The 22,668-nt window shown below is 41.0% G+C and overlaps 1 protein-coding gene across 1 annotated transcript in view; it reads right to left on the bottom strand.

The window, feature by feature from the left end:
* Positions 1 to 22,668, bottom strand: part of ECT2L (epithelial cell transforming 2 like) — a 60,879-nt gene that overhangs the window by 1,042 nt on the left and 37,169 nt on the right. The window contains 12 exon segments of the mRNA XM_060237935.1: positions 1,594 to 1,766; positions 3,474 to 3,562; positions 5,677 to 5,824; positions 6,719 to 6,933; positions 9,182 to 9,216; positions 9,219 to 9,256; positions 9,533 to 9,582; positions 10,997 to 11,100; positions 12,499 to 12,681; positions 13,995 to 14,087; positions 19,045 to 19,176; positions 20,835 to 21,003. Of these exon segments, the coding sequence (XP_060093918.1) occupies positions 1,594 to 1,766; positions 3,474 to 3,562; positions 5,677 to 5,824; positions 6,719 to 6,933; positions 9,182 to 9,216; positions 9,219 to 9,256; positions 9,533 to 9,582; positions 10,997 to 11,100; positions 12,499 to 12,681; positions 13,995 to 14,087; positions 19,045 to 19,176; positions 20,835 to 21,003 (1,429 nt within the window).

The following is a 22,668-nucleotide window of genomic DNA, read 5'->3' as shown; positions in this document are numbered from 1 at the left end:
CTGATTTGGAATGGCAGTTTCCATCACAGGAGAATTGCTTGGCTCAGAATCTAACAATTTATTTCCATTAATTTATACCCCACCCTTCCTGCAAACAGCTCGGGATTAGACTCAGGCCCCTGGCAACCATATTGTGGAACCAACTATCTGCTCACAGAATTCTGAAGGTGTGCAAACTTTTGTTAAGATTGTGGAACCTTCCTACTGAAATATCTAGCATGATTATAAACACTTTAGCTTTTACAATAGAACAGCTCCTCCAATAGAACATTACTAATACTAATCGTCCTTCATTTTCTTCATCCTGGTTTTATCTCACTAATATATATTTCTGCATTACTATTCTTCTGTGCGATGCCTAGCACTCATAGTGCTATATAAGTTACAAAACAGTTCTTATACAAAGGAATGAACCCTATCTAAATTTATTCTCAGAATTATGTACACTTTTCAGTTTGGATGTATATGGCTGGAAAAGATTTTACTCTTGCTTCTTGGGGATTAAGAAGACATGAATGGATTAGGTGGACAACTTGTTTCTGGGGTTTACAGTTCTTGCACTTCAAAAACCCTTTTTTATAGAACTACTGTGCAGCCATTTCTTGCACTTCTAGTTTTTAAACATTTTCAAAGAACCCAAGTGTACGTATGTGCAAGGGTATTATGCATGCCATAGGATCATCTACACATTTTGCACACGGGATAGCTACACATGGCTGCCTGAACCTAAAGTGCAGAATGTAGATCCTTGGTGGATCTTCCGTTTGTCATTGTTTAAAATGTTATAATGTCCATGATATAAAGTTACAGGGATTAGAAACCACACTATAGCACCCATTGGGAAGGAGCATAAGGTGACAGAACAAACTAAAAAGGTAGTTCTTAAAAGCAACTACTGTGTATGATATGCTGCAAGACCAGGCTACACATTGTATGGACTGGTAATCAAGGAAAGCTAAAATAAATTAATCTGAGGCACTGTGTAATGAAGGAGGAATAGCCAGTATACAAAGAACTGCATAACTTATTCTGTTTGCTTACAGAAGTTTTAGACATGCTTCTTAAACAGCAGTATGGCATACTACATAGTAAACTGTTTTTTAATACCATGGACTTTTTAAATACTATTTAAAGGGTGTGTTCACACTGCACAAAATAATGCGTTTTGGAACTGGATTTTTGCTATTCTTACACAGTAGAAATCCAGTCCCAAAATGCATTTTTTAGTGTGTGAATGCACCCAAAGAGTAGCAGCCTGTGAGAATTTCTAAAGTAACTATTTGGAAAATGCAGTAAAAAATTTCAAGCATATGTATTTCTTCCAAAGGCCACCAGTGTAAACTGAAACAAGACTAGCCCAGTGGGTTTTTGACTCTTCACATTTGTATTAACTCCCACACTAATGTGATCTATTTAGGATATCATGCCTCAGAACCATTTTTAGGCCAGCTTACACTTCCTGCATAAAATAATTAATTTCTTTGGATTTTGAAATATTTCATTTACTATCAAATTTATGCTAGAAAATTAAAATCCTAACGGACTAGTTTTACATGACATGTTCATATCAGTTTAAGGCACTGAAAAACATACATTTGGTCTCTAGAATATCTTCAAAAAAGAGTTGATGAAGTGCCACCATCTCCAAGAATTGGTGAGTTATCTTTGTGCTCCATTCAAAAGGCTTGTGTGAGATGCTACGCTGAGCGATAACAAGTATATCGTTGAAAAGGAAAAGGCTAAAGTCGCAGATGTGTTCATAGAGTCTGTAAAAATAAAAGCAAATAATCCATCTTCCAAACTATTTAAATATAAGAGTATTAATACAAGACTTCTGAGAAACTAGCCTAGATATTTTGCAGTTGAGGTCTTATAGTACTTTTTAAAAGTGAAAATAATAAAAGACAAACATACAGTAAGAAAAATGCAGAAGTGCAGAATAATAGGTTACAGCAGGATGCTGCTAGTTAAGATCCTTCTCTCCAGTCAGTGCAGCTGTGCTGACAGGGCAGTTTCAGCCTTTCTCCTCACTTCCATTCCTGAGGTATAAAGCTGCCTTAAAGCAAGTCAAACCACTGGTCTATCAAGGACAGTATAGTCTATTCTGACTAGCTTTGGCTCTCTGGGATCTTTCACATCATCTAACTGTCTTATTCCTTCATTCCTAATATCCTGTTCAAGTAGACTTTTAATTTGTTGCAGTTGAAACCAATTATATTTATAATCCAGTTCTTCCACTGATTTTAATTCCACCTTGCCGCCTTGTATTTTTAGCAATTGTTTGTATGTTATCCGTTTTCCTTCCTCAATATCAGAATATAACTTTATTACGTCTGTCGGCACAATCCAAAGTGGTTTCCTCTCATCACCAAATTTCTTGTATTTCAACCATGTCTTTAACAAATTACTTCTTATATAATGATGTGAGAAAAAACCATCCATCTTACTTTTCCCATAGCATACGTATGCATGCCAACCAAAAATATTTCCATGGCCTTCTAATGTTAAATAATTTTTTATTTAATAACATTATCCATTCCTTTACCCACACCAAACAAATTGCATCATGATATAATTTTAAATCCGGCACTTGGAAACCTCCCCTTTCTTTTGCATCTGTCAAGATCTTCATTTTAATTCTTGGTTTCTTACCAGCCTATATGAATTCTGAAAGTTTCCTCTGCCATTTATTAAATTGTTTATCTTCTTTCACTATTGGAATTGTCGGGAACAAGAACATGATCCTTGGTAATACATTCATCTTAATTGCCGATATTCTACCCAGTATGGACAGGTTCAACCTATTCCATTTTAATAAATCTCCATCAATTTTCCGCCAGAGCTTTTCATAGTTATTTTTGTATAAATATTTTTGTTGTGATTTCTTCTAGATATTTTACTTTAGAAACCACTTCACAATTTGTTAAGTTTTGTAATTCTGCCTGTTTACTCTTTGACATATTTTTACACAGAATTCTTGACTTTTCTTTGTTCACATAAAAGCCTGCCAGTTCACCATATTCTTTAATTTTTTGAAGCAGCAACAGTGTAACTTGAGTCGGGTTTTCGTTTATAAACATAACATCATCTGCAAAAGCTCTGTATTTGTAAGAACAACCTTTCAATTTCAGACCCTCTATCTCCTAGACACTGCATTGATCTTTGGAGCATTCATAAAGAATATGGTCTCTACTCATTTATCACCAAGAAATGCAATTGAAAGAGAATGAAGAACATCAAAGCCCATGTATTACAAAACCAGAAATTTGTGAATTGTACACCTCAGCAGAAAATTACATATACTTTTTCATTTTTATTCTTTTTTATTCTTCTACATCCATGGAAAAAATACTATCAATTTAACAAAAAAAATTAATCTAAACAATTAATCAAGAACACCATCACATTTAGATTACTCACATTTAGATTTTCTTCCTTAATACCCCAACTAATACTTACATCGATCCATTTACCTGAGTGGAGCACTGACTTTCTCAGAACAGCAGCGTAGCTGGGCTACATCTTGTGTTTTAATTAGATATCTGTTGGCTTTCAATAACTGCTGTAAGTTAAACAATAAAATATAAATTATGAAAACAAAATGTGACACATGGTGGTTGAGATCACACTGTTCCACATACAATTCTAAGGTGCCATGCTTAAACATCAACAGGAAGCATGTACGTTGGTATGAAAGTTGGCATGAATTTTCACATTTTTTTCTCAAATATTCTCCAGTAGCCCAAGGATTGGGGTGGTCCTTCACATATGGGATATGGCTCCTCGTCAGGGTTGGTCTCTTTGTTTGATCCATCTGGGGAGGGCTGTCCCTGGGGGACTTCCCCAGTCTTTCCAGCCCTGCGAAAGGAGCATGATGGTCTCACAGGCACTTCATTAGAGCACAACGATCCACAACAACAAAGAGGGGTGGAAGCAATGCCTACTCACAGACCCTTCCATCCTTCCCCACCTGAACAGTTGGTGGCAGGCAGAGAACACAGGCAATACATGTGCCCAGCGTGAACAACAACAACAGCAGAAAAGAGAGCCAGCAGCGCACATGGCTGGCAGCAGCCACAAGATGGAGGTGCACTGTGAGCGCCCAGAGACTCTCACTTCCAGAGAAGCTGTGGACCACGTGATACCCAGTGGCAGATGCCACAGAGACCCCAGCTGAGCACCGAGAGGCTGTCACTCCCAGTGAAACAGCAGACCACGTGGCACCCAGCAGTTAATGCTGCAGAACCCCCAGGCAGTCCTTGAGCCATGGCCAGCAGTGAAACCAGACACTGATCCCCTGCAGTTGCAAATTACCCACAGACTCCCACCCAGTCTTCCTGCATTGGCAAAAGGGCACCTTACCTGACGCTTGCTTCAGGGGAGGCGGGAGAGGCTGCTGGGAGCGCAGGGCAGCACTGAAGACCTGGTGACCTCCCAGCCCCAGATCCTTGTAGCATCCCATCTGAATCCCTGAAGTATGCCCAAGACAGAGACTAAATGCTCAGAGTTGCCACTCCTTGCAGCATTCTACAACCTGATGAAGGCAGAGTGGGAGCAAACTAGCACTCATTCTCTAAGCTTTATTCGCTGGTGCCAGAGTCTTCAAGGAAAATTAAGCTACCCATGGTGGATGACCCAGTGACCAGTCTGGTTTCCATGTTGGTGCTCCTGATGGAGGAGGATGGCCTGCCCAGGGACCAATGAGACAGACGGATACAGCGTATACGTAAAGCTATTGTATTCCCAGTAGTAATGTATGGCTGTGAGAGTTGGACCCTAAGGAAGGCCGAGCACAGAAGAATAGATGCTATTGAGCTGTGGTGCTGGAGAAGACTTGAGAGTCCCTTGGACTGCAAGAAGATCAAATCAGTCAGTCCTAAGGGAAATCAACCCTGACTGTTCCCTGGATGGTCAGATGCTGAAGCTGAAGATCAAATACTTTGGCCTGGCATGTCCACAGGGTCGCAAAGAGTCGGACTCAACTGTGTGACTGAACAACAAAAATCTGTGTATTGTAAAACAATAAAATAGGTGTTCAGTGGATATTGGCTTTTCTGCTAGCTGAAGGGTAAGATTGCCCTTTGGACCACCAAAAAGGCTGTGGTGCAGATTTGTAGGATCCATGTAAAAAAACCCACATGAGAGCGCAGCTACAGTAAAGCAATAAAATGGAAGAGAAAAAGTAGAAAGCTGGTAGGATCCAAACCAGTAGTTTTTAATCTTTCTAGAACTGTTACCCATTTCTAATTTGTGAGCAAATTTTAGTATTTTACAAATTTTATTATATATGTGTGCACCTTCCCTTTGTTATATTATGTTATATTTGTGACTACCATCTTTGTACCATGCTGCACTGTGTTAACATATGGCTATTTTCCTCTACTAATTTTTATTACTCTCCCAGTATAACTTGACATCAACAGAATACACTACAAACCTACCTTTTATCAGTATTATATTATTTCTATTAATGAGTACTCCATCACTATGAGTTATATTGCAACAAAGCACTCTTGGAGTGCATCTGCTCCACAATCTCGAAGATCTCTGACAAGATGATGCTAGAAGTCATGGGACCCATATGGATAAAAAGCATATGGATAAAAAGCATGAACACAACTTCCTTGAGTCCTGTGAGGGCAAAGCTTCCTCCAGCCAGTCCCACAGTTAACATACCTGGTCAATTGTTTTCAGAATTACTGCATAATTGTTGTAGAAGTTTGTGTATGTTTGAAACTGCTTGTCAAATTTGATGAATATGTTTCCTAAGTTTTGGGCTAGGCCCCATCCCTTAAGCCTTTGTATTAGCGCTGCCAAAAACCAGCTGCATTTGAAAAGAAATAAGGGTGTTTCTCAGTATCTGGCTCCAGGCAAGTGTCAATAGATAATAAGAATTCTGCATATTTAAAAATGCTGCCTTCTCATCCGAGATACATTTGCATGAAGGTAGTGATCATGCAGACCATGCTGTTTGCCTGTATGTTTTCTAGCCTCCACTTGCTTGTTCCCCAAAGCAAAAGGCCAACACTGCCTTTTCCCCACAGCACTGCAGAAGAGTGTGCTGCAAAAGACATCAGGAGACATAATATTTCAGACTACAGAGTGCATGCATTAGGAAATAGCTACCCAATCACAAGATTACACTTGCAAACTCACAACCTTTTGTGATTTGCCTCCCAATGACAGCCAGCAAGTCAGCAGTAGCCAAATTCCATCTGGGCTGAGTTTGTCTTCGACCGATTTCCCATTCGCCTTACGCTCCTCTTCTCAGCGGGGCTTCCCTCTGATTTCACACTATATGCCCTGGGGCTGCAACTAGCATTGGCTTTTTTGCTTAGCAAACAGAAACCTCTAAAAACCAGTTTGTTTGCTGCGCGAAAAAGCCAATGCGTAGTGTGAAATCGGAGGGAAACCCTGTCGAGAAGAGGAGCATCAGAGTGGCGTAGGGTGAGTGGGAAATCGGTCTTCTTCTTACTGCACATACTATACTATAAAGCTGAGATGTGAGCTAAAGAGCTCTTGGCCTTTGACTTCTTAGCCCATAGTTCACAGGTGGTACTTGTAGATGAACCTGCAATTTATTCCCAACCCAAAGTCATATTCCTCCCCTGGATTACATTTAACAGGAAGTTTCACTGAATCCAAGTAAAAGCATGTAGGTCTGAAGCCTTAGTTAATTTGTATCCTAATGCACTTCAGAACCATCTCTAGAAAGTACCTGTTGAGTTCCAAGATGTCCAAGATATCAGAGAAAATTATCTGAACATTAGCATGGTTTAAGATGGGTCGATTGGATGCTAATGCTGCTTTCAATGGCTTAGTATAAACATCTCTTATAATTTCTAGTACATGGACATAATTCTTCTCGCTGATCAGGAGTTCTTTAGCAAATTTCTCTCACTTCTCTGGTGTGTTCTCCTGAAGTTTCCAATTCTAAAAGTCAAACCATTCGAAAAGCCAGTTGACGTTTCTGTTTTAATGGTTTTTGCATCAGCCACCTGCTGCCTGGGATACTAGTGGTTATGGAAGGAGACTTGGAATATTATTTGGAAAAGATACTAAATTATTTTCATTCATCATTTCTAACTGCTCTGAACCTTCATAGTTAGGCCAGGTTTATCATCTAAATAAGCAAACTAAGATAAAGAACGAATGCCATGGGAAGACCATAGCACACATATTGCCTCAAAATAGGAGAAAAACCCTTTTAACATATTATGTAGGTTGCAGTTTAGATTCCAAATTCCAAAACAGAATAATAGGATCCAACTATATATACAGTTGGTCTGACAACACATCTAATCTGAAGCTGTTACTGAAAATAATTTAGTTATGGAGATACAGAAATGTAACAGCCAGTTTAGTGTAGTGGTTAAGTGTGCAGACTCTTATCTGGGAAAAGGTTTGATTCCCCACTCCTCCACTTGCAGCTGTTGGAATGGCCTTGGGTCAGCCATAGCTATCTCAGAGCTGTCCTTGAAAGGGCAGCTTCTTTGAGAGCGCTCTCAGCCCCACCTACCTCATGCAGCGTGTTTGTGGGTGGGGGGAGGTAAAGGAGATTGTAAGCTGCTCTGAGACTCTGATATTCAGAGTATAGGGCGGGGTATAAATCAGTTTGGAGAGCCAGTTTGGTGTAGTGGTTAAGTGTGTGGACTCTTATCTGGGAGAACCGGGTTTGATTCCCCACTCCTCCACTTACACTTGCTGGAATGGCCTTGGGTTAGCCATAGCTCTGGCAGAGGTTGTCCTTGAAAGGGCAGCTGCTGTGAGAGTCCTCTCCAGCCCCACCCACCTCACAGGGTGTCTGTTGTGGGGAAGGAAGGTAAAGGAGATTGTGAGCCGCTCGGAGACTCTTCGGAGTGGAGGGCGGGATATAAATCCAATATAAATCCAATATCATCATCAAATATGATCTTATCAAAGATTTCAGGTTTTCACGGCTGGTAACATCATTAGGGTTTGTAGAATCTTTCGGGATCAAGTGCCGTGTTCTACTGGAGAAAGTTTTCCTTCCAGACGTTTCGTTCTCAGCTGCGGAGAACATCCTCAGTGGCATTGCAGCCGGAGCAGGCGCTCAGACCTGCTCCGGCTGCAACGCCACTGAGGATGTTCTCCGCAGCTGAGAACGAAACGTCTGGAAGGAAAACTTTCTCCAGTAGAATACGGCACTTGATCCCGAAAGATTCTACAAACCCTAAATATGATCTTCATCATCATCTAACACATTTAATATAGCAAGAGGTTTGATAGGTTTGGCCTTATTCTATCTTGGCTGTTAGTTTCCATTGTGCCAATTTATACATTACTCATCTCATTAGAACAAAGTTTTTAGTCCAGTGGCAGGTTTAAGTCCAATTAAGTTTTATTCTGGGTATTTTTGTTAGTCTTAAAGGTGCTTCTGGACTCAAACTTCAGACCAATGTAGCGTTGCAAAGTCCGCCACAGCCTCTGGCAGGGGACTTTTTTCGCACAAGGTGCGAAGACGTCACTCACAAGTGATGTCATCGTACTGGTGACATTGTGTGCCAGCTGCTCTAGGAGCTTCCGGGAAAACTCTATGGTTTCCCTCCCAAATTGCTAGAGCTTCTGGGAAAACCATAAAGTTTTCCCAGAAGCTCCTAGAGTGACTGGCGTGCGACATTGCCAACACGATTATGTCATGTCAGGAGAGGATCCCCCCCCCCCACAACTCACTGTGGGCCAGTGGGTTGGGGACCGTCAGAGTGGGAGAACCCCCGCCCTTCCTGGGAGCTTGGCAACCCTAGACCAATGGCTACCCTCCTGAATGTATCATCTAATTAGATTTAGAAAATTAATTCACCTTTAAATCTTACACTGAGTCAGACCACTGGTCTATCAAGGTCAGTATTGTCTACTGTCCAGGGTCTTAGACAGAGGTCTTTGGTATCAGCTTCTACATGATCTTTTTAACTGGAAATATTGAGAGTTGAACCTGCAGCTTTCTGCATGCACAGCAGGTGTTGTACCACTAAACCACAACCCTTCTCCCCTTAAGGAGCAGAGAGGTAGAATGAAATATAGACCTGGACCACTGAAGTGTTATTGTATCATTTCTCTTTGACTAAACTGCCTCAATCTTGTCTGAAAATTATACAACATAATGAAATGAGATGTCAGACAACTACAGTGGTTGCTTCAGCTAGTAAATTGCTGAGGGTACCTTAACTGATGATCCAACTCTTGCTTCTGGATTATATTCGTCAAAAAAACTTGGCTTCTGAGTTCCTTGTTTTTACTATGGGCGTTTTCTCACAGGGCTTACCCCAGAGCGACATCCCTCTTCACCGTGCAGCGTCTGCGCAGATTTCGCACCAACTGCTCCGCAGAGCTGCGAAGAGCTGCAGCTTTTGCGTCGCAAATGTAAACTGGTTTTTGGCGGTTTACATTTGCAACGCAAAAACCATGGCACTTCGCGGCTCTTCCTGGTTCTGCAGAGCAGTTGGTGCGAAATCCGCGCAGACACTGCGTGATGAAGAGGGACGTCGCTCCGGGGTAAGCCCTGTGCGAAAACGCCCTATGTTTCTTTAACAGGAAATGTGATAAGAATTCCAAAGGGTTTTCCTTAAGAAACCATAATGTTAATTATTCAAAATGAAGCATATATCATACCTTTTTGAAGTGCGATTAACTATCTCATCCAACAAGACACTTGCAGAAGACTGTAATAAGACTAGTTCTCTAGTGCCAGTTACAACTGAATAGGAATAGAGACTGCACAAGAACAGTCTCTATTTTTTATTGTTTTACTGTTTGGGTTTAACCGTTTTATTGTGTTTGAAATCTGCCCTGAGCCCATCATGGGAAAAGGTGGAATATAAACTTACTAAATAAAACAAACAAACAGTATTTTATTTGATGGTCTGGTTTAGTTTACAGTCTGAAAATAATGTGAGTCTGCTAGATATTATTCTGTACAAATGTCTCCATATTGGTATCAAAGTTTAAAACTGAGTCCTCATGTGGATTGCCCCTTCACATAAACTCACATGCTTGTGCTGGCAGCTGTGGAAACAAGGCACATTAGCATGGAAGAGTTCAGGGAAACCCATGTTAGGAAGGCTTTTGAATGTTATGTCCCTTAAAGAACACACCAGCAATCTGAAGTGTTTCAACTAGACTTCTTAAGCTCTAAAAGCAATAAAAACACATCCTTCCAAGGTGGGTAAAAATAAGTACCTAGCTTGCTGGGGGTAAAATGTAGATGACTAGGGAAGGCAATGGCAAAACCACCCCATAAAAAGTCTGCCATGAAAATGTTGTGAAAGCAACATCACCCCAGAGTCAGCAATGACTGGTGCATGCACAGGGGACTGACTACCTTTACCTTTTTACAAGAAGGATATATACAGAAGCATATACAGTTGTCCCACAAGAATGACTCCTTGCTCCATGGGTGCTTGCTGATACTCATTATTTTTGTATCAGAAAATTATGTTGTTGTTGTTGTTGTTTGCAGCATTATACAAAGAAAAGGCTGCACTTCTGCATCTTTTTTGCATATTCCATTTTTAAGCAACAGTGCAAGAAAATGTCACATTTGTTTGCTTTCCAAAAGTTCAATTTGTACTTAGAGATATTCACCCACTTGCCGTATCTTACACATTCAGGAAAGTGTGAGTATGCTTGCTAATCACTGTCCCAGGGCCTGGAACATCAGGGCTTTTTATGAGTTGGGTCAGGAAAGTTTCAATGACAGAATTCACCCTGCCTACTCGATTTAAGTGTTGGAAAGTGCCTGGTGTGATGTCCTTAACATTAAGGTCCTTTAAATTGGTTCTGCTGCAACTCTTTGTGATTGTTCATATTGTTTCTTAGTTGTTTTGCATATTGGAATGGAAACACACAATATATATGAAATAGAATCAACACAGCGCAGCAGTCCCCAGTTGAATGTAAACTGATTTTTGAAAAATAACACCACTACAGGTCAGAGAGTGTAGCAATTCTGTTTAAAAACATAACAAATTTAGCTTACACAGTTTCCTTTTGAGTGTTCAATTAATCCATCAGTCAAAGCCTTAGCTATTGCTTAGTTATCCTATGCTTCTGACCAGCTCCGGGCATCAAATATAATCTGACCTGCACATATGGTGAATATTACATTAGTCATACAACAAAGGAAAGATTCAATAGATGATCCAGCTTCGGAATCTATCTCCTGATATTTGTAATCTACAACAAACTTGACTGCAGGGTCCAAGTGCAAATGGCTGTAAGAAGACCGTCACCCCTATTCATCAATTCCAAAGCTATCACCCATCTCCTAATGGACCTGTGCCTGATCATTGGACCTAACAAGTGAAATGTAACTGAATGAGGACAAATTTTATTATCTTTTTAAATGAAACTATCTACGTAGGTCCTAAGTCACTGCTGAAGAGTTGAAATCAGGAACTCCTTCTCCTCACTCCTAAGGGGCATATGAATCTTCTTGATGGACCTAAATGCTTTCAGGAAAACAGTCATGCAACAAGTAACCTAATGATTTGGCCACCAGACTACAATATTTTCTGTATTCTACTGTATTTCAGTGGACAAAATAGATAGCAGGAAGAAGAATTGGTTTTTATACCCTGCTTTTCTCTATCCTAAGGAGTCTCAAAGTGGTTCACAATCACCTCTCCTTTCCTCTCCCCACAATAAGCACCTTGTGTGGCAAGTGGGGGTGAGAGAGTTCTGAGGGAATTGTGAGTGGCCCAAGGTTACCCAGTGGGCGTCATGCAGAGGAGTGAGGAATCAAACCTGGCTCTCCAGATCAGAGTCCACTGCTCTTAACCACTATGCTACGCTGGCACACAGACAGATATCCAGGGGCGGGGAGCTTGTCAAGAGTTAACCATAAGGAACACACACAAAAAACAATAGTAGGTTATACAGCTCAGTGAGAGCTGGTCTACTCAGTCCCATTATTCAATGTATCATAGTGAAGACACATTCATGTGGAAAATGCAATATGCAGTCCACGTATTCCACATATGCCAAGTGAGTTCAGACATCATTCAGAGTCATTTTGGTGTAGTGGTAAAGAGTGGTGGACTCTATAATCTGGGGGACTGGGTTTGATTCCCCACTCCTCCACATAAAGCTAGCTGGGTGACCTTGGGTCAGTCACAGTTCTTTCAGAGCTCCTTCACCCCCGCTACCTCACAAGGTGCCTGTTGTGGGGAGAGGAAAAGTAAGGTGATTGTAAGCTGCTTTGACACGCCTTAGAATAGAGAAAAGGGGGGGTGTAAAACCGATACACTTCTTTATGCCATTTTTAATATAAGCATGAACAGAAAATAATATTTCTTCTTGCGGATGTTACATACATAGGAGCCCTAAATGTTCTGGCTGCCAGAAAAATCCATGCAATAGTGGTGTCTGAAACTTAACAACTGTAGCTTTGTTATCTGTTTTAAGTCTGTTTTAAGACTGGAACTAATCTGCAACTTCCTCATATCTGTGTTATTTTGAAGGTAAAAGGTGAGAAGTTACCAATAATCTTTCCAGTCATGTTCTTCTGTAAATCATAAAGGTATGGTCTCAGTTGTTTCCTGACAGCCTTCAGTGTATCTTCTAAGAGTTCTGTCAATCTCAACCACATCAGCAACTTTGCTTCAGTGAAGTACAGAGAAAGTGGAGGGTCCTCTCTCTCATTTCCCAACCATTCACTGATGACTTTAAATGACATAGCAAAGGAGTTTTCTCAGTTTCAGATACTTCTTGTCACTAGCAAATATAAGGTCAACTACTAAACCATCAATAATATCAGAAGGGGTGAGCATTTCTGTCTGATAGTGAACTTAAAAGAGAGCCAGTTTGGTGTAGTGGTTAAGTGTGCGGACTCTTATCTGGGAGAACCGGGTTTGATTCCCCGCTCCTCCACTTGCACCTGCTGAGATGGCCTTGGGTCAGCCATAGCTCTGGCAGAGGTTGTCCTTGAAAGGGCAGCTGCTGTGAGAGCCCTCTCCAGCCCCACCCACCTCACAGGGTGTCTGTTGTGGGGGAGGAAGGTAAAGGAGATTGTGAGCCGCTCTGAGACTCTTCGGAGTGGAGGGCGGGATAGAAATCCAATATCTTCTTCTTCTTCTTCTTAAAATGCAGTCCAAAAATACCTATATAAGCTATAATACCATAATAAATGCCTAAATGATTTATCAGACTGTTTAAATAAAAGCTAGCTGTGTATTGTATGAATTAAAAAATCACTAGACTATGTGCACAGAAAAGTGTTGACTGACTTAATGTTTGCTTTTTCTGTTTAAATCTTTATTTGGATTCCCAGGCTTTGTTCTACATGTGTGACATTTCAGGGTGGAAAAGTGCTTCAAAATGTACTTAGTTTTATCTGAAAAGGACAATTCCTACATATCAAGCAGCGTTGTTATTTGAGCAAGCAGTCATAACAAAATGATATTATAGGACTCATTAGCTATGTTTGGTCCAAGGATCTAATCTGGAAGAGGTACCCATGCTTCTTCCCAACTGACCGCTGCTCCTCTAACCAACAAAGAAGCCACCTGGATTCCCTTTTTTAAAATGTAGTACCTCCCCCACCCCACCCCCATTAGTCACCTGGATTCCCTTCTTTTAAAATGTAGTATCCCCCCCCCTTAGAAGAATCCCATTATTAAAATTATTGCAGCAATATCCAAAGAATACATGAGATATCTTAGATCACTTATCCATTTAGCTTAGTACTTTCTATTTTGATTGGCAGCAGCTCTCCATAATTTAAAACAAAGGAGTTTCCCTATCTTGTAACTATCAGAGTGGTCCCTGTTTCCCAAGGCCAACGTTGGGCTGGGGAAAAAGTACAGTAAGGATGCTTATAGACTGCTGCAGCAGTTATAGTAAGTGAGAAGATCCAAATATAGCTGATTTTTAAAATGTCTTGAAATTAACAATTTTAAATGCACTCTCCAAGTAGATATTACTAAAACAATTCTAAACTGCCTTTTGGGAAACTCTCCCACTGTCCTTCCACCTACTGTGCTGATATGATCCAGTTGCTATGCCTGTGGGAGTTCTGAAGAATGCTCTAGTTAGACAAGACAGCTGGGAAAGAAGCTCCATTCCTGCCTCTGGACAAATTAAAGAATGTACTTTACGGTGTAATAATTAGACATCAGTAAAAACAGCAAGCAGTAAGGATTTTCATTAATGCAGTGGCCACATTAACCTACATTTTGTTAAAAATCTGGGGAAACTTTTTGCATATTTCTGAATTATCCCTAGGAAATTTGATCTTGCACTGGATATTTGAAGGAAGAAGACTTGCTAATTGTTCACAGTCATCTCCTGTAGGAATGAAGACTCTCGACACGTGTATTGAGGAAGTGAGGAAAGCTTGCTCGCTCTCTGCAAGTCCTCGTTTTATTTATACATCTCTAGCTGATGCTAATAATCCAGCAGTTAATGAAACAGGAAGCTTTTGTTCAAAAGCATGAGGTTATGTCTTCATAGCCTCCAAGATTCGATACAGCCAGCAATTTATCAAGAATACACGTGTCAGCAAAAGGAAGCGAGAATATGAGTGTACGATGTCTGCGCCCTTTTAGCCTTTCAGACACAATGTGGGTGGCTCAGGCTGATATGCCAAATGCGTGATCCACCCACATTTCTGTCTTCAGGCTTTGTGGGGTCTGGGGGCTCAAGCGCATGAGCCCCACAATCTCTTCTCATCCTCTAACAGCAATGCGATTGACATTCATGAAATGGTGAAGGCTTTATGGCCCAATAGTAATGAAAACATCAAAATTGCTGGCAGAAAGTCCAGTGTTGTATAGATAGTAAAGGCACAGGCAGGGCTGGTTTTTTTGTAGAAAAAGCCCAGCAGGAACTCATTTGCATATTAGGCCACACCCCCTGGCGCCAACCCAGCTGGACCTGCTTTCCTGCTCAAAAAAAGTCCAGGGTACAGGATAATAAAAGTGAGGACACCTTATAATGAAGAAGGTGTTGGAAGAGACAATGTCTGGTGTACAAAGAAGAGCAGAAGACAGTGAGGTCAGGCACCTTCTCTCCTGTTAAGTGTCATTCCTTTTCTTTCTCCAGATTGCCACTCTTAGGGCAATTTCCTCTTTCTTCTTGGAAGTTCCACACATATTCAGTTTACCCTCAGCTCTCAGCTAAGGAATGTAGCTGTGAACCTATCTCTGTCTCTTGTCCTTCCTATCAAGTATGTCAGTTCCTAAATAAATATTTACCTACACTTAATCAGATTCTACACTGTTACTGTGTTAATTACTCTGTCAACAGGAAGGAAAGGGAGAAAAAGGGAAGCTGATCTGAGAATTTCTATGCCACTGATCATGGAACATGGTAGAATGGAGTTCTGGAACCTCATGGAAAGAAAATTCTTTAAAAAACATGTTTAAAAGTTCATGAGGGTCACCCATGTGTTTCTCCTTCATTTCCCTCTTGAGAGTTCTGGCACCTCTTTTTCCAGGAAAAAAGGGTCTGCCCTTGATGAAAGAATAAAGGAAAATATATCAACTGTGCTCCTGATTTTGGGGACTAAAGAGCCTGTTCTTGTTACGGCCAGAAGGCCAATCTATTTGAAAGAAAGGAGTTCTGGACGTGGGTCAAAGAAGCAAGTAGTTTTATTGCGTGGTTTGCAAAGCACGGAAAGATCAGGGCAAGTAAACCCACCCAAAAATCTTCAGCACAGCTCAATTTAAGCCTACCTTGTCCCGCCTAGTCTGGCTCTGCTGACCAATCGGTCACACAGGCTCACAATCTATTCATCCTATCGCGTACACTCTAACATCTGCGCAACCCATGTTTCCCCCCTCCCCTCGGTGCTTTTACGGCCGTTAAATCTTAAGTTTCATTTTCTTACTTTTGGCTCACTTTAAATTTTGTTTCTTTGTTCTGAAGCATAGAATGGATAGGAAGCATAGAATGTAAGCCCTTATCTACTTGGCTAAGTGAAGCATCCTGCTGCATAACTGTTTGACCCTGGGGTTTAGCTACATCCTGCTACACAGCATCACCAAGTGTCTTATAACAAAATGAAACATAATTTTCCCTGCTTCTTTATACTTTATCATTCTGACCATAGAACTACATTCAGACATGGTTAAGTAAAAACTGCACAACAAGAGTTGCCAATACCCAGTTGGGGGCAGGGAATTCCCTGGCTTGGAGGCCCTTCTCCCACTTCGGGGTTATCAAAAGTATGTGGGGGAGAGGCAATGTCCACTGGACACATCATTATACCTACGGAGACCGGTTCCCATAGAGTATAATGGAGAATCCCTGTGGGTATCTGGGGCTTTGTGTTGGCCAAGAGGTGCTGCCTGATCATAGAAGCACCCTAACAAGCAGTGGGGTCCCCATTTTCTGACCTGAATCAGAGTTACCTGTCACAGGCCAAGTGAAGACACTCTCTGCATGGGCCAGAGAACTTGCCCAGGCTTGTCTGACTGCATAAGGTTACAACATAGGCTTCCTCCAGGCTAACCCCCCCACTCTCACTCCACCCAGCTATGGAATGTGTAGTAGTAGTAGTTCTTTATTCACAGTAATCCAACCAGCTTAAAATACAAACAAAACATAAAAAACAGAAACAAACCCATCGCCTCTTACACAAAATTCCAAACTCCTACTATTACATATATTGTTAAAACCCATAACCAAGATTTACACTCTCAATTTCCCTCCTTTCCAACTGAGCAGTGTAACAGAAATGGGCAATCTTAGAGGAAACATCAGAATGAGCGTCAGACAGGAGGAAGACAATTTGCTCATCCTCCTGCTAGGGAATGTGTGAGACAATGGTTTGCAGGTAAATTATGTCTTATTCCTTAAACTCTGGTTAGCACTGCTAGTTAATCTCTCCTGTCTTCATACTCCAACTAAGCACCTTTTGTGTTATCTCTATACTAATACAGACAACATTGCAAAAGTCTCTTGTTCCTTTCCTGACCCATCCACAGAATATCAAGATGAAATTGATGACAAAAATCAACCCATCATGGCTCTTCTTTAACAACTATTAAGAGCCATCCTCCCCTTTTGTCTTAAACTGGGAATCTATTCAGAACACCCAGGAAAGCCTATCCAAGATCATTAACTCAGTCATATTTCAGGAGTGGGTCTCCACACTTACACATACTATATAAACTGAAAGCAAACCACACCTCTGTTTGTTCAATCTGTGGGCACATAGATTGCACCCCCATTACTCTAAGTAATGGGTCTCTTAGATGTGGCACGATGGCTGTGCCCATCTTTAATTTCTACATGGACTTCTGCATATCTGGATTAGGTAAATATCACCTCTGTAATAATTCCTAAAAGTCTCTATTCCTCACCCCTGGTTTCCTCAGGGTTTTGATTGTGTGATTGCTTATGTGTGATTATATCCCTACATATTTGTCTAAGTAAACATTTTAAACTATTTAAACCTGGAGTTTTCTTTCTGATACTGGACCTTCATATTATTGGTGTGAAAATCCTGCTCCAAAATAGCTCTACCTAAGTCTACCTCTTGTTAATTTCCCCCATCAAAAGAGACCCCAGCAATTAGCTAACATTTGTGGAGGCTGTTTTTTGAGGTAGACACCACATTGTCAGCATAGCATCTAGAGCCTTTCCTCACCCCCTCCCCCAAAGTTTCAAAAAGATTGAACCAGGGGGTCCAATTCTATGAGCCCCCCCCCCAAAAGGGGAGGCATTCAAAAGGAGCATGGTCCCTTTAAATGTGATGGCCAGAACTCCCTTCAGAGTTCAATGTACTTGTCACAACCTTGTTCCTGGCTCCACCCCCAAAGTCTCTTGGCTCTTCTTCAAGTTCCCAGATATCTCTTGAGTCAGACCTGGGAACCTATGCACAACCCAGCCTTGTTGTCTGACTTGCATGCCTCACTTTTCTCCCTTCCCTTCTCATGAAGAGAATTGCAGTTTAAAAGGAGCTCTGGTTGTCTGTGACATAAGAATGTAGGAACAAGTTAACCAGAATTAGTTTTTATCTCCCACTAAGCAGTGGATTGGACCTGATCTGGATGGCCCAGGCAAGCCCAATCTCATCAGATCTTAGAAGCTAAGCAGGGTCAGCCTGTATTTGGATGAGAAACCACCACAGAAGTCCAGTTGCTTTACAGAGGCAGGCAATGACAATCCACCTGTAAATTACTCTGGGCCTCGAACACCCCACTGGGTCTGTGACTTGATGGCACTTTCCACTACCAAGCAGGATCCTGCTGGTTATGTTAAATTATGTGCCTGCATTTCTATGTTGCTGGTAGTCCAAGTTACCTTTTAACCACTATTCTCTGCATTAAGAAGAGAGGGAGAAAAGAGCAAGAAGTGCAGATCAGCCTGGCAACAAGTCTGGTGTGTGCACATTATTACTTAGCTGTACTTGAGTGCAACATCTGATTGCAACCTAATTGTACCAAAACTAAGGCTTTAGAAGAAGAAGATGATATTGGATTTGTATCCCGCCCTATACTCTGAATCTCAGAGTTCCAGAATGGTCACAATCTTCTTTACCTTCCCCCCCCACCCCCACAACAGACACCCTGTGAGGTAAGTGAGTTGAGAGAGCTCTCACAGAGGAGTTGTCCTTGAAAGGCCATTCCAGCAGTTGCAATTGGAGAAGTGGGGAATCAAACCCAGTTCTCCCAGATAAGAGTCCACACACTTAACCACTACACCAAACTGGCTCTCTTTACAATTGAATTAGTAGCTATAGTGGTAGAATTTCAAAAGCATGCACTGTGGTTAGTAGAAGAAATCATCTGAAGAAAAATAGTCTGTTTTTTATTGCCAGCTGATGATCTTATCCCAGAAGGCCTGGGGTTACTAAGATAGCTCTAGCTTGGTCTTAGCTTTGCTGAAAAAGATACCAGGATCTTGTATCTCAGACATAGACAAGAAAGCAGTAATAAGAGTTTGTATCAGCCTCTTTTAGTAAAGCAGATATCTTCACAATAAACTTGTTTCACAGCCCAGTCAGGTCGGTGGATTGGACCTGTTGTAGGCAAAGCAACAAAGCCTAGTCATTGCAGCATACATTAAAACAGAACTGACCTGATGCTGCAAGAGGAAGAAAAATGTCTACATAGCCACCTTCTTGTTGTTGAGAGGTGACAAAGCTTCCTAACTTCTTCCAGAATTCTCTTACTTCAGGATTAAGAAGGTTCTTCATGCTGATTCAACAGCCTAAATAAAATTAAATACGTCAGCTAGGAGAGCCAATATTTTAAGGTTGGTTTTTAGACACTCTAGTAGATCCATGATGGGAACACGCCTTCTTCTGACAAAGACTCTGGGGAGAAGTAAGGGTCAGTGATGCTCAGGAAAGAAACCTTAAGGATAAATAAGGTGTTTCAGCAAACTTGTTGTTTCAAATTGAAAGAAGTCACAAGAAGCTTAGTTTATGTGGAAGAACAACAGAGGAATGGCTGCTTGAACTTTTCCCCTCTACTTGTTTTTAGCTAAAAATCACTCAGCTCCTTTATTTTAATTTGTTATTTATAATCCACTTTTCTCACTGGGACTCAAAGTGGATTACCCAGAGTGAGTCAATATAATCAACAAGATGGGACATTCAATAAACAAGGAAATAGGATTTGGGTCTAAATGAAACAGAGCTGAAACAAGGCAAAAGCATTCAATGGTGTAAAACTACATAGTAGGATCCACAACAAACTATACACAGTGGTAGTACAGACCACAGTTCCCAATAATTTATGCAAGTAACTTTGGGACACCAGAAAAGAGGCATCTTTTCAACCGCTATTGAGAAAGCAGTGGGATGGAGGGAGAGACTGCAGGAAAAAAATGGGTGTCAAGGGAAAAAGTTAAACAATGCCACTTTCTTCCCCACCTCCATTCACCTTCACACTCTCCATAACAGCTTTTGATTTTTCAATTATATGAGATTATTGCATCCACCTCCTGTGCAATGTTTAATTTAGCCCTTGGGTTATTCAGATGGAGCCCCACATGACTCCTGAACAATAAGAACAATTCAAGTATTGTGGGGATGAAAAGTTCAAACATATTTGAGGGTTCCAGGAAAATAAAACACAGGGCTTGATGGCTTTCATCTAGCTATGGAAGTTCAGGTTTAACAAAAGCATGCAAATATGCTCTAAACTTGTTAGAATCTGAGAAGAGAAAGGCTCTAGCCTCACTAACAATAAGCTTGGATCCAGCCAAATCTTTCAGTGGGTTGGAAGGATTTTTCACATGTGGAGTGAGACTTTTTCACCCTTCCCCTTCTGTTGCAGCATATTCTAAGTTGAGGGTACTTGAAGTGGGAGGGTTGAGGTTGAGGCAAGAAAATCATGTTCCACAGGTGGAAGAATTTCTGCCCACATAATCATTCAGCTGGACTCAAGCCATAGTGGTAACTGTGCAGATATCTTTCAACATGAAGAAAACTGTCATTGTTAAAGTTGCCTTGCACATTTTGGGAAAGAGATGAACCAGAAAAACAGGCAGGTCTAATATATTTTTATCCTATCTTTTCTCTCAGGAAAGTACATACAGCTTCTCACCCTTATTGTACCTTTACAACAAAATTGCAAGGTACATAATGTCAATGGGAAACAACTGGCCCCTGCATTAGTAATTCCATGGACTTCACAGCCAAGAGAGGATTTGAACCTGCGTGTCCCTGATCCTTAGCTAATCACAAAGGGTCTCTTGCTCCATTGTGCAAGCAAAAGTAGAGTCCTGAAAACAAAAGCTTGATACAGGAATCAAAGTTGCAATTCACATTCATCTCTTTGAAATGTTTGCTATTGAATGGTAATAATGAATTATTAGTTAAAAGCATCAAGCCATTTCAAATATTTCAAGTTGAACCCCACCTTGAAGTAAATTAATCCCTCTGGAATCTCCATCACTAATGATCCCAATTCTCTTCAGTGTTCAGCTATCCAGCTCTTTTTCTGTGTAATAAAAGAGGTTTTTCAGTGTTGTGCCACAATGTTCATATACTAGAGGGATTACTCCAGGCTTAACACTGTCCACCATCACCTGAAATAAAACATGGTAAAGAGAAGCAACAGTGAATGGATAAGTAGCTGCACTATTTGCAAAATAAAAGACCAAATTCTTGCAATGCAATATCTCTGAAATCTTCTGCAAGTTGTTATGATTTATTTGTTAATCGAAAAATGACAGGCGTTTTAACTACAATGATAATACAAATAACTGGAACAATAGATTGCAAAGTCATAATTTTACTTTAATGTATTATTTTTAAATGAATAAATTTACATTAGAAAGTTGCAATTTTAAACAGATAATTATAAAATTCACTCAAGGAAATGCTTAAGCATCTCCAGCAGATTAAAAAAAGAAGAACCTCCAACAGTCCATTGTTTTGGGAAGAAGATGCTGACAGCTAACAATGGTATATGTGCCACATCAGACATCTGTCAGTACATACAGTATAAGAGTTCCCAACATAACAGAGGCAATATTTCTGACTCCTGTACACTGATCTTCTCAGTTCAGGAAGTTCACTTGGAGCCAAAAATCAATGTAATTGATTTACATTACATTAATGTAATTAATTTTTATCCATTTCCAGCACAATCTTAAGAATTGACGCAGAATCGTACTGAGTCATGGCCAGGACTGACCCAAACCTGGGCCATATCCTGTGAAAATCTGTGCCCCAACCCCAGGATAGCATGGCCCTGTCTTTGGAAAGATATCAAGCTATCAGAATATGGTTGTGTATATATATTTCTTGTCAGGGCTTTTTTTTTAAGAGAAAGCCCAGGAGGAACTCAAAGGCTCCTTAGAAAGCTTGAGAGTCATGGAGTAAAAGGACAGGTCCTCTTGTGGATCAAAAACTGGCTGAGTAATAGGAAGCAGAGAGTGAGTATAAATGGGCAGTCTTCGCAGTGGAGGACGGTAAGCAGTGGGGTGCCGCAGGGCTCGGTACTGGGTCCCATGCTCTTTAACTTGTTCATAAATGATTTAGAGTTGGGAGTGAGCAGTGAAGTGGCCAAGTTTGCGGATGACACTAAATTGTTCAGGGTGGTGAGAACCAGAGAGGATTGTGAGGAACTCCAAAGGGATCTGTTGAGGCTGGGTGAGTGGGCATCAACGTGGCAGATGCGGTTCAATGTGGCCAAGTGCAAAGTAATGCACATTGGGGCCAAGAATCCCAGCTACAAATACAAGTTGATAGGGTGTGAACTGGCAGAGACTGACCAAGAGAGAGATCTTGGGGTCGTGGTAGATAACTCACTGAAAATGTCAAGACAGTGTGCGTTTGCAATAAAAAAGGCCAACGCCATGCTGGGAATTATTAGGAAGGGAACTGAAAACAAATCAGCCAGTATCATAATGCCCCTGTATAAATCGATGGTGCAGTCTCATTTGGAGTACTGTGTGCAGTTCTGGTCGCCGCACCTCAAAAAGGATATTATAGCATTGGAGAAAGTCCAGAGAAGGGCAACTAGAATGATTAAAGGGCTGGAGCACTTTCCCTATGAAGAAAGATTGAAACACTTGGGACTCTTTAGCTTGGAGAAACATCGACTGCGGGGTGACATGATAGAGGTTTACAAGATAATGCATGGGATGGAGAAAGTAGAGAAAGAAGTCCTTTTCTCCCTTTCTCACAATACAAGAACTCGTGGGCATTCGATGAAATTGCTGATAAAACGGATAAAACAGATAAAA

This window comes from Heteronotia binoei, chromosome 1, assembly GCF_032191835.1.
Source record: "Heteronotia binoei isolate CCM8104 ecotype False Entrance Well chromosome 1, APGP_CSIRO_Hbin_v1, whole genome shotgun sequence".
In the NCBI taxonomy this organism is placed as follows: domain Eukaryota; kingdom Metazoa; phylum Chordata; class Lepidosauria; order Squamata; family Gekkonidae; genus Heteronotia; species Heteronotia binoei.
The sequence above is the reverse complement of the archived record's forward strand: the minus strand, read 5'-3'. Positions and strand labels throughout refer to the sequence as shown.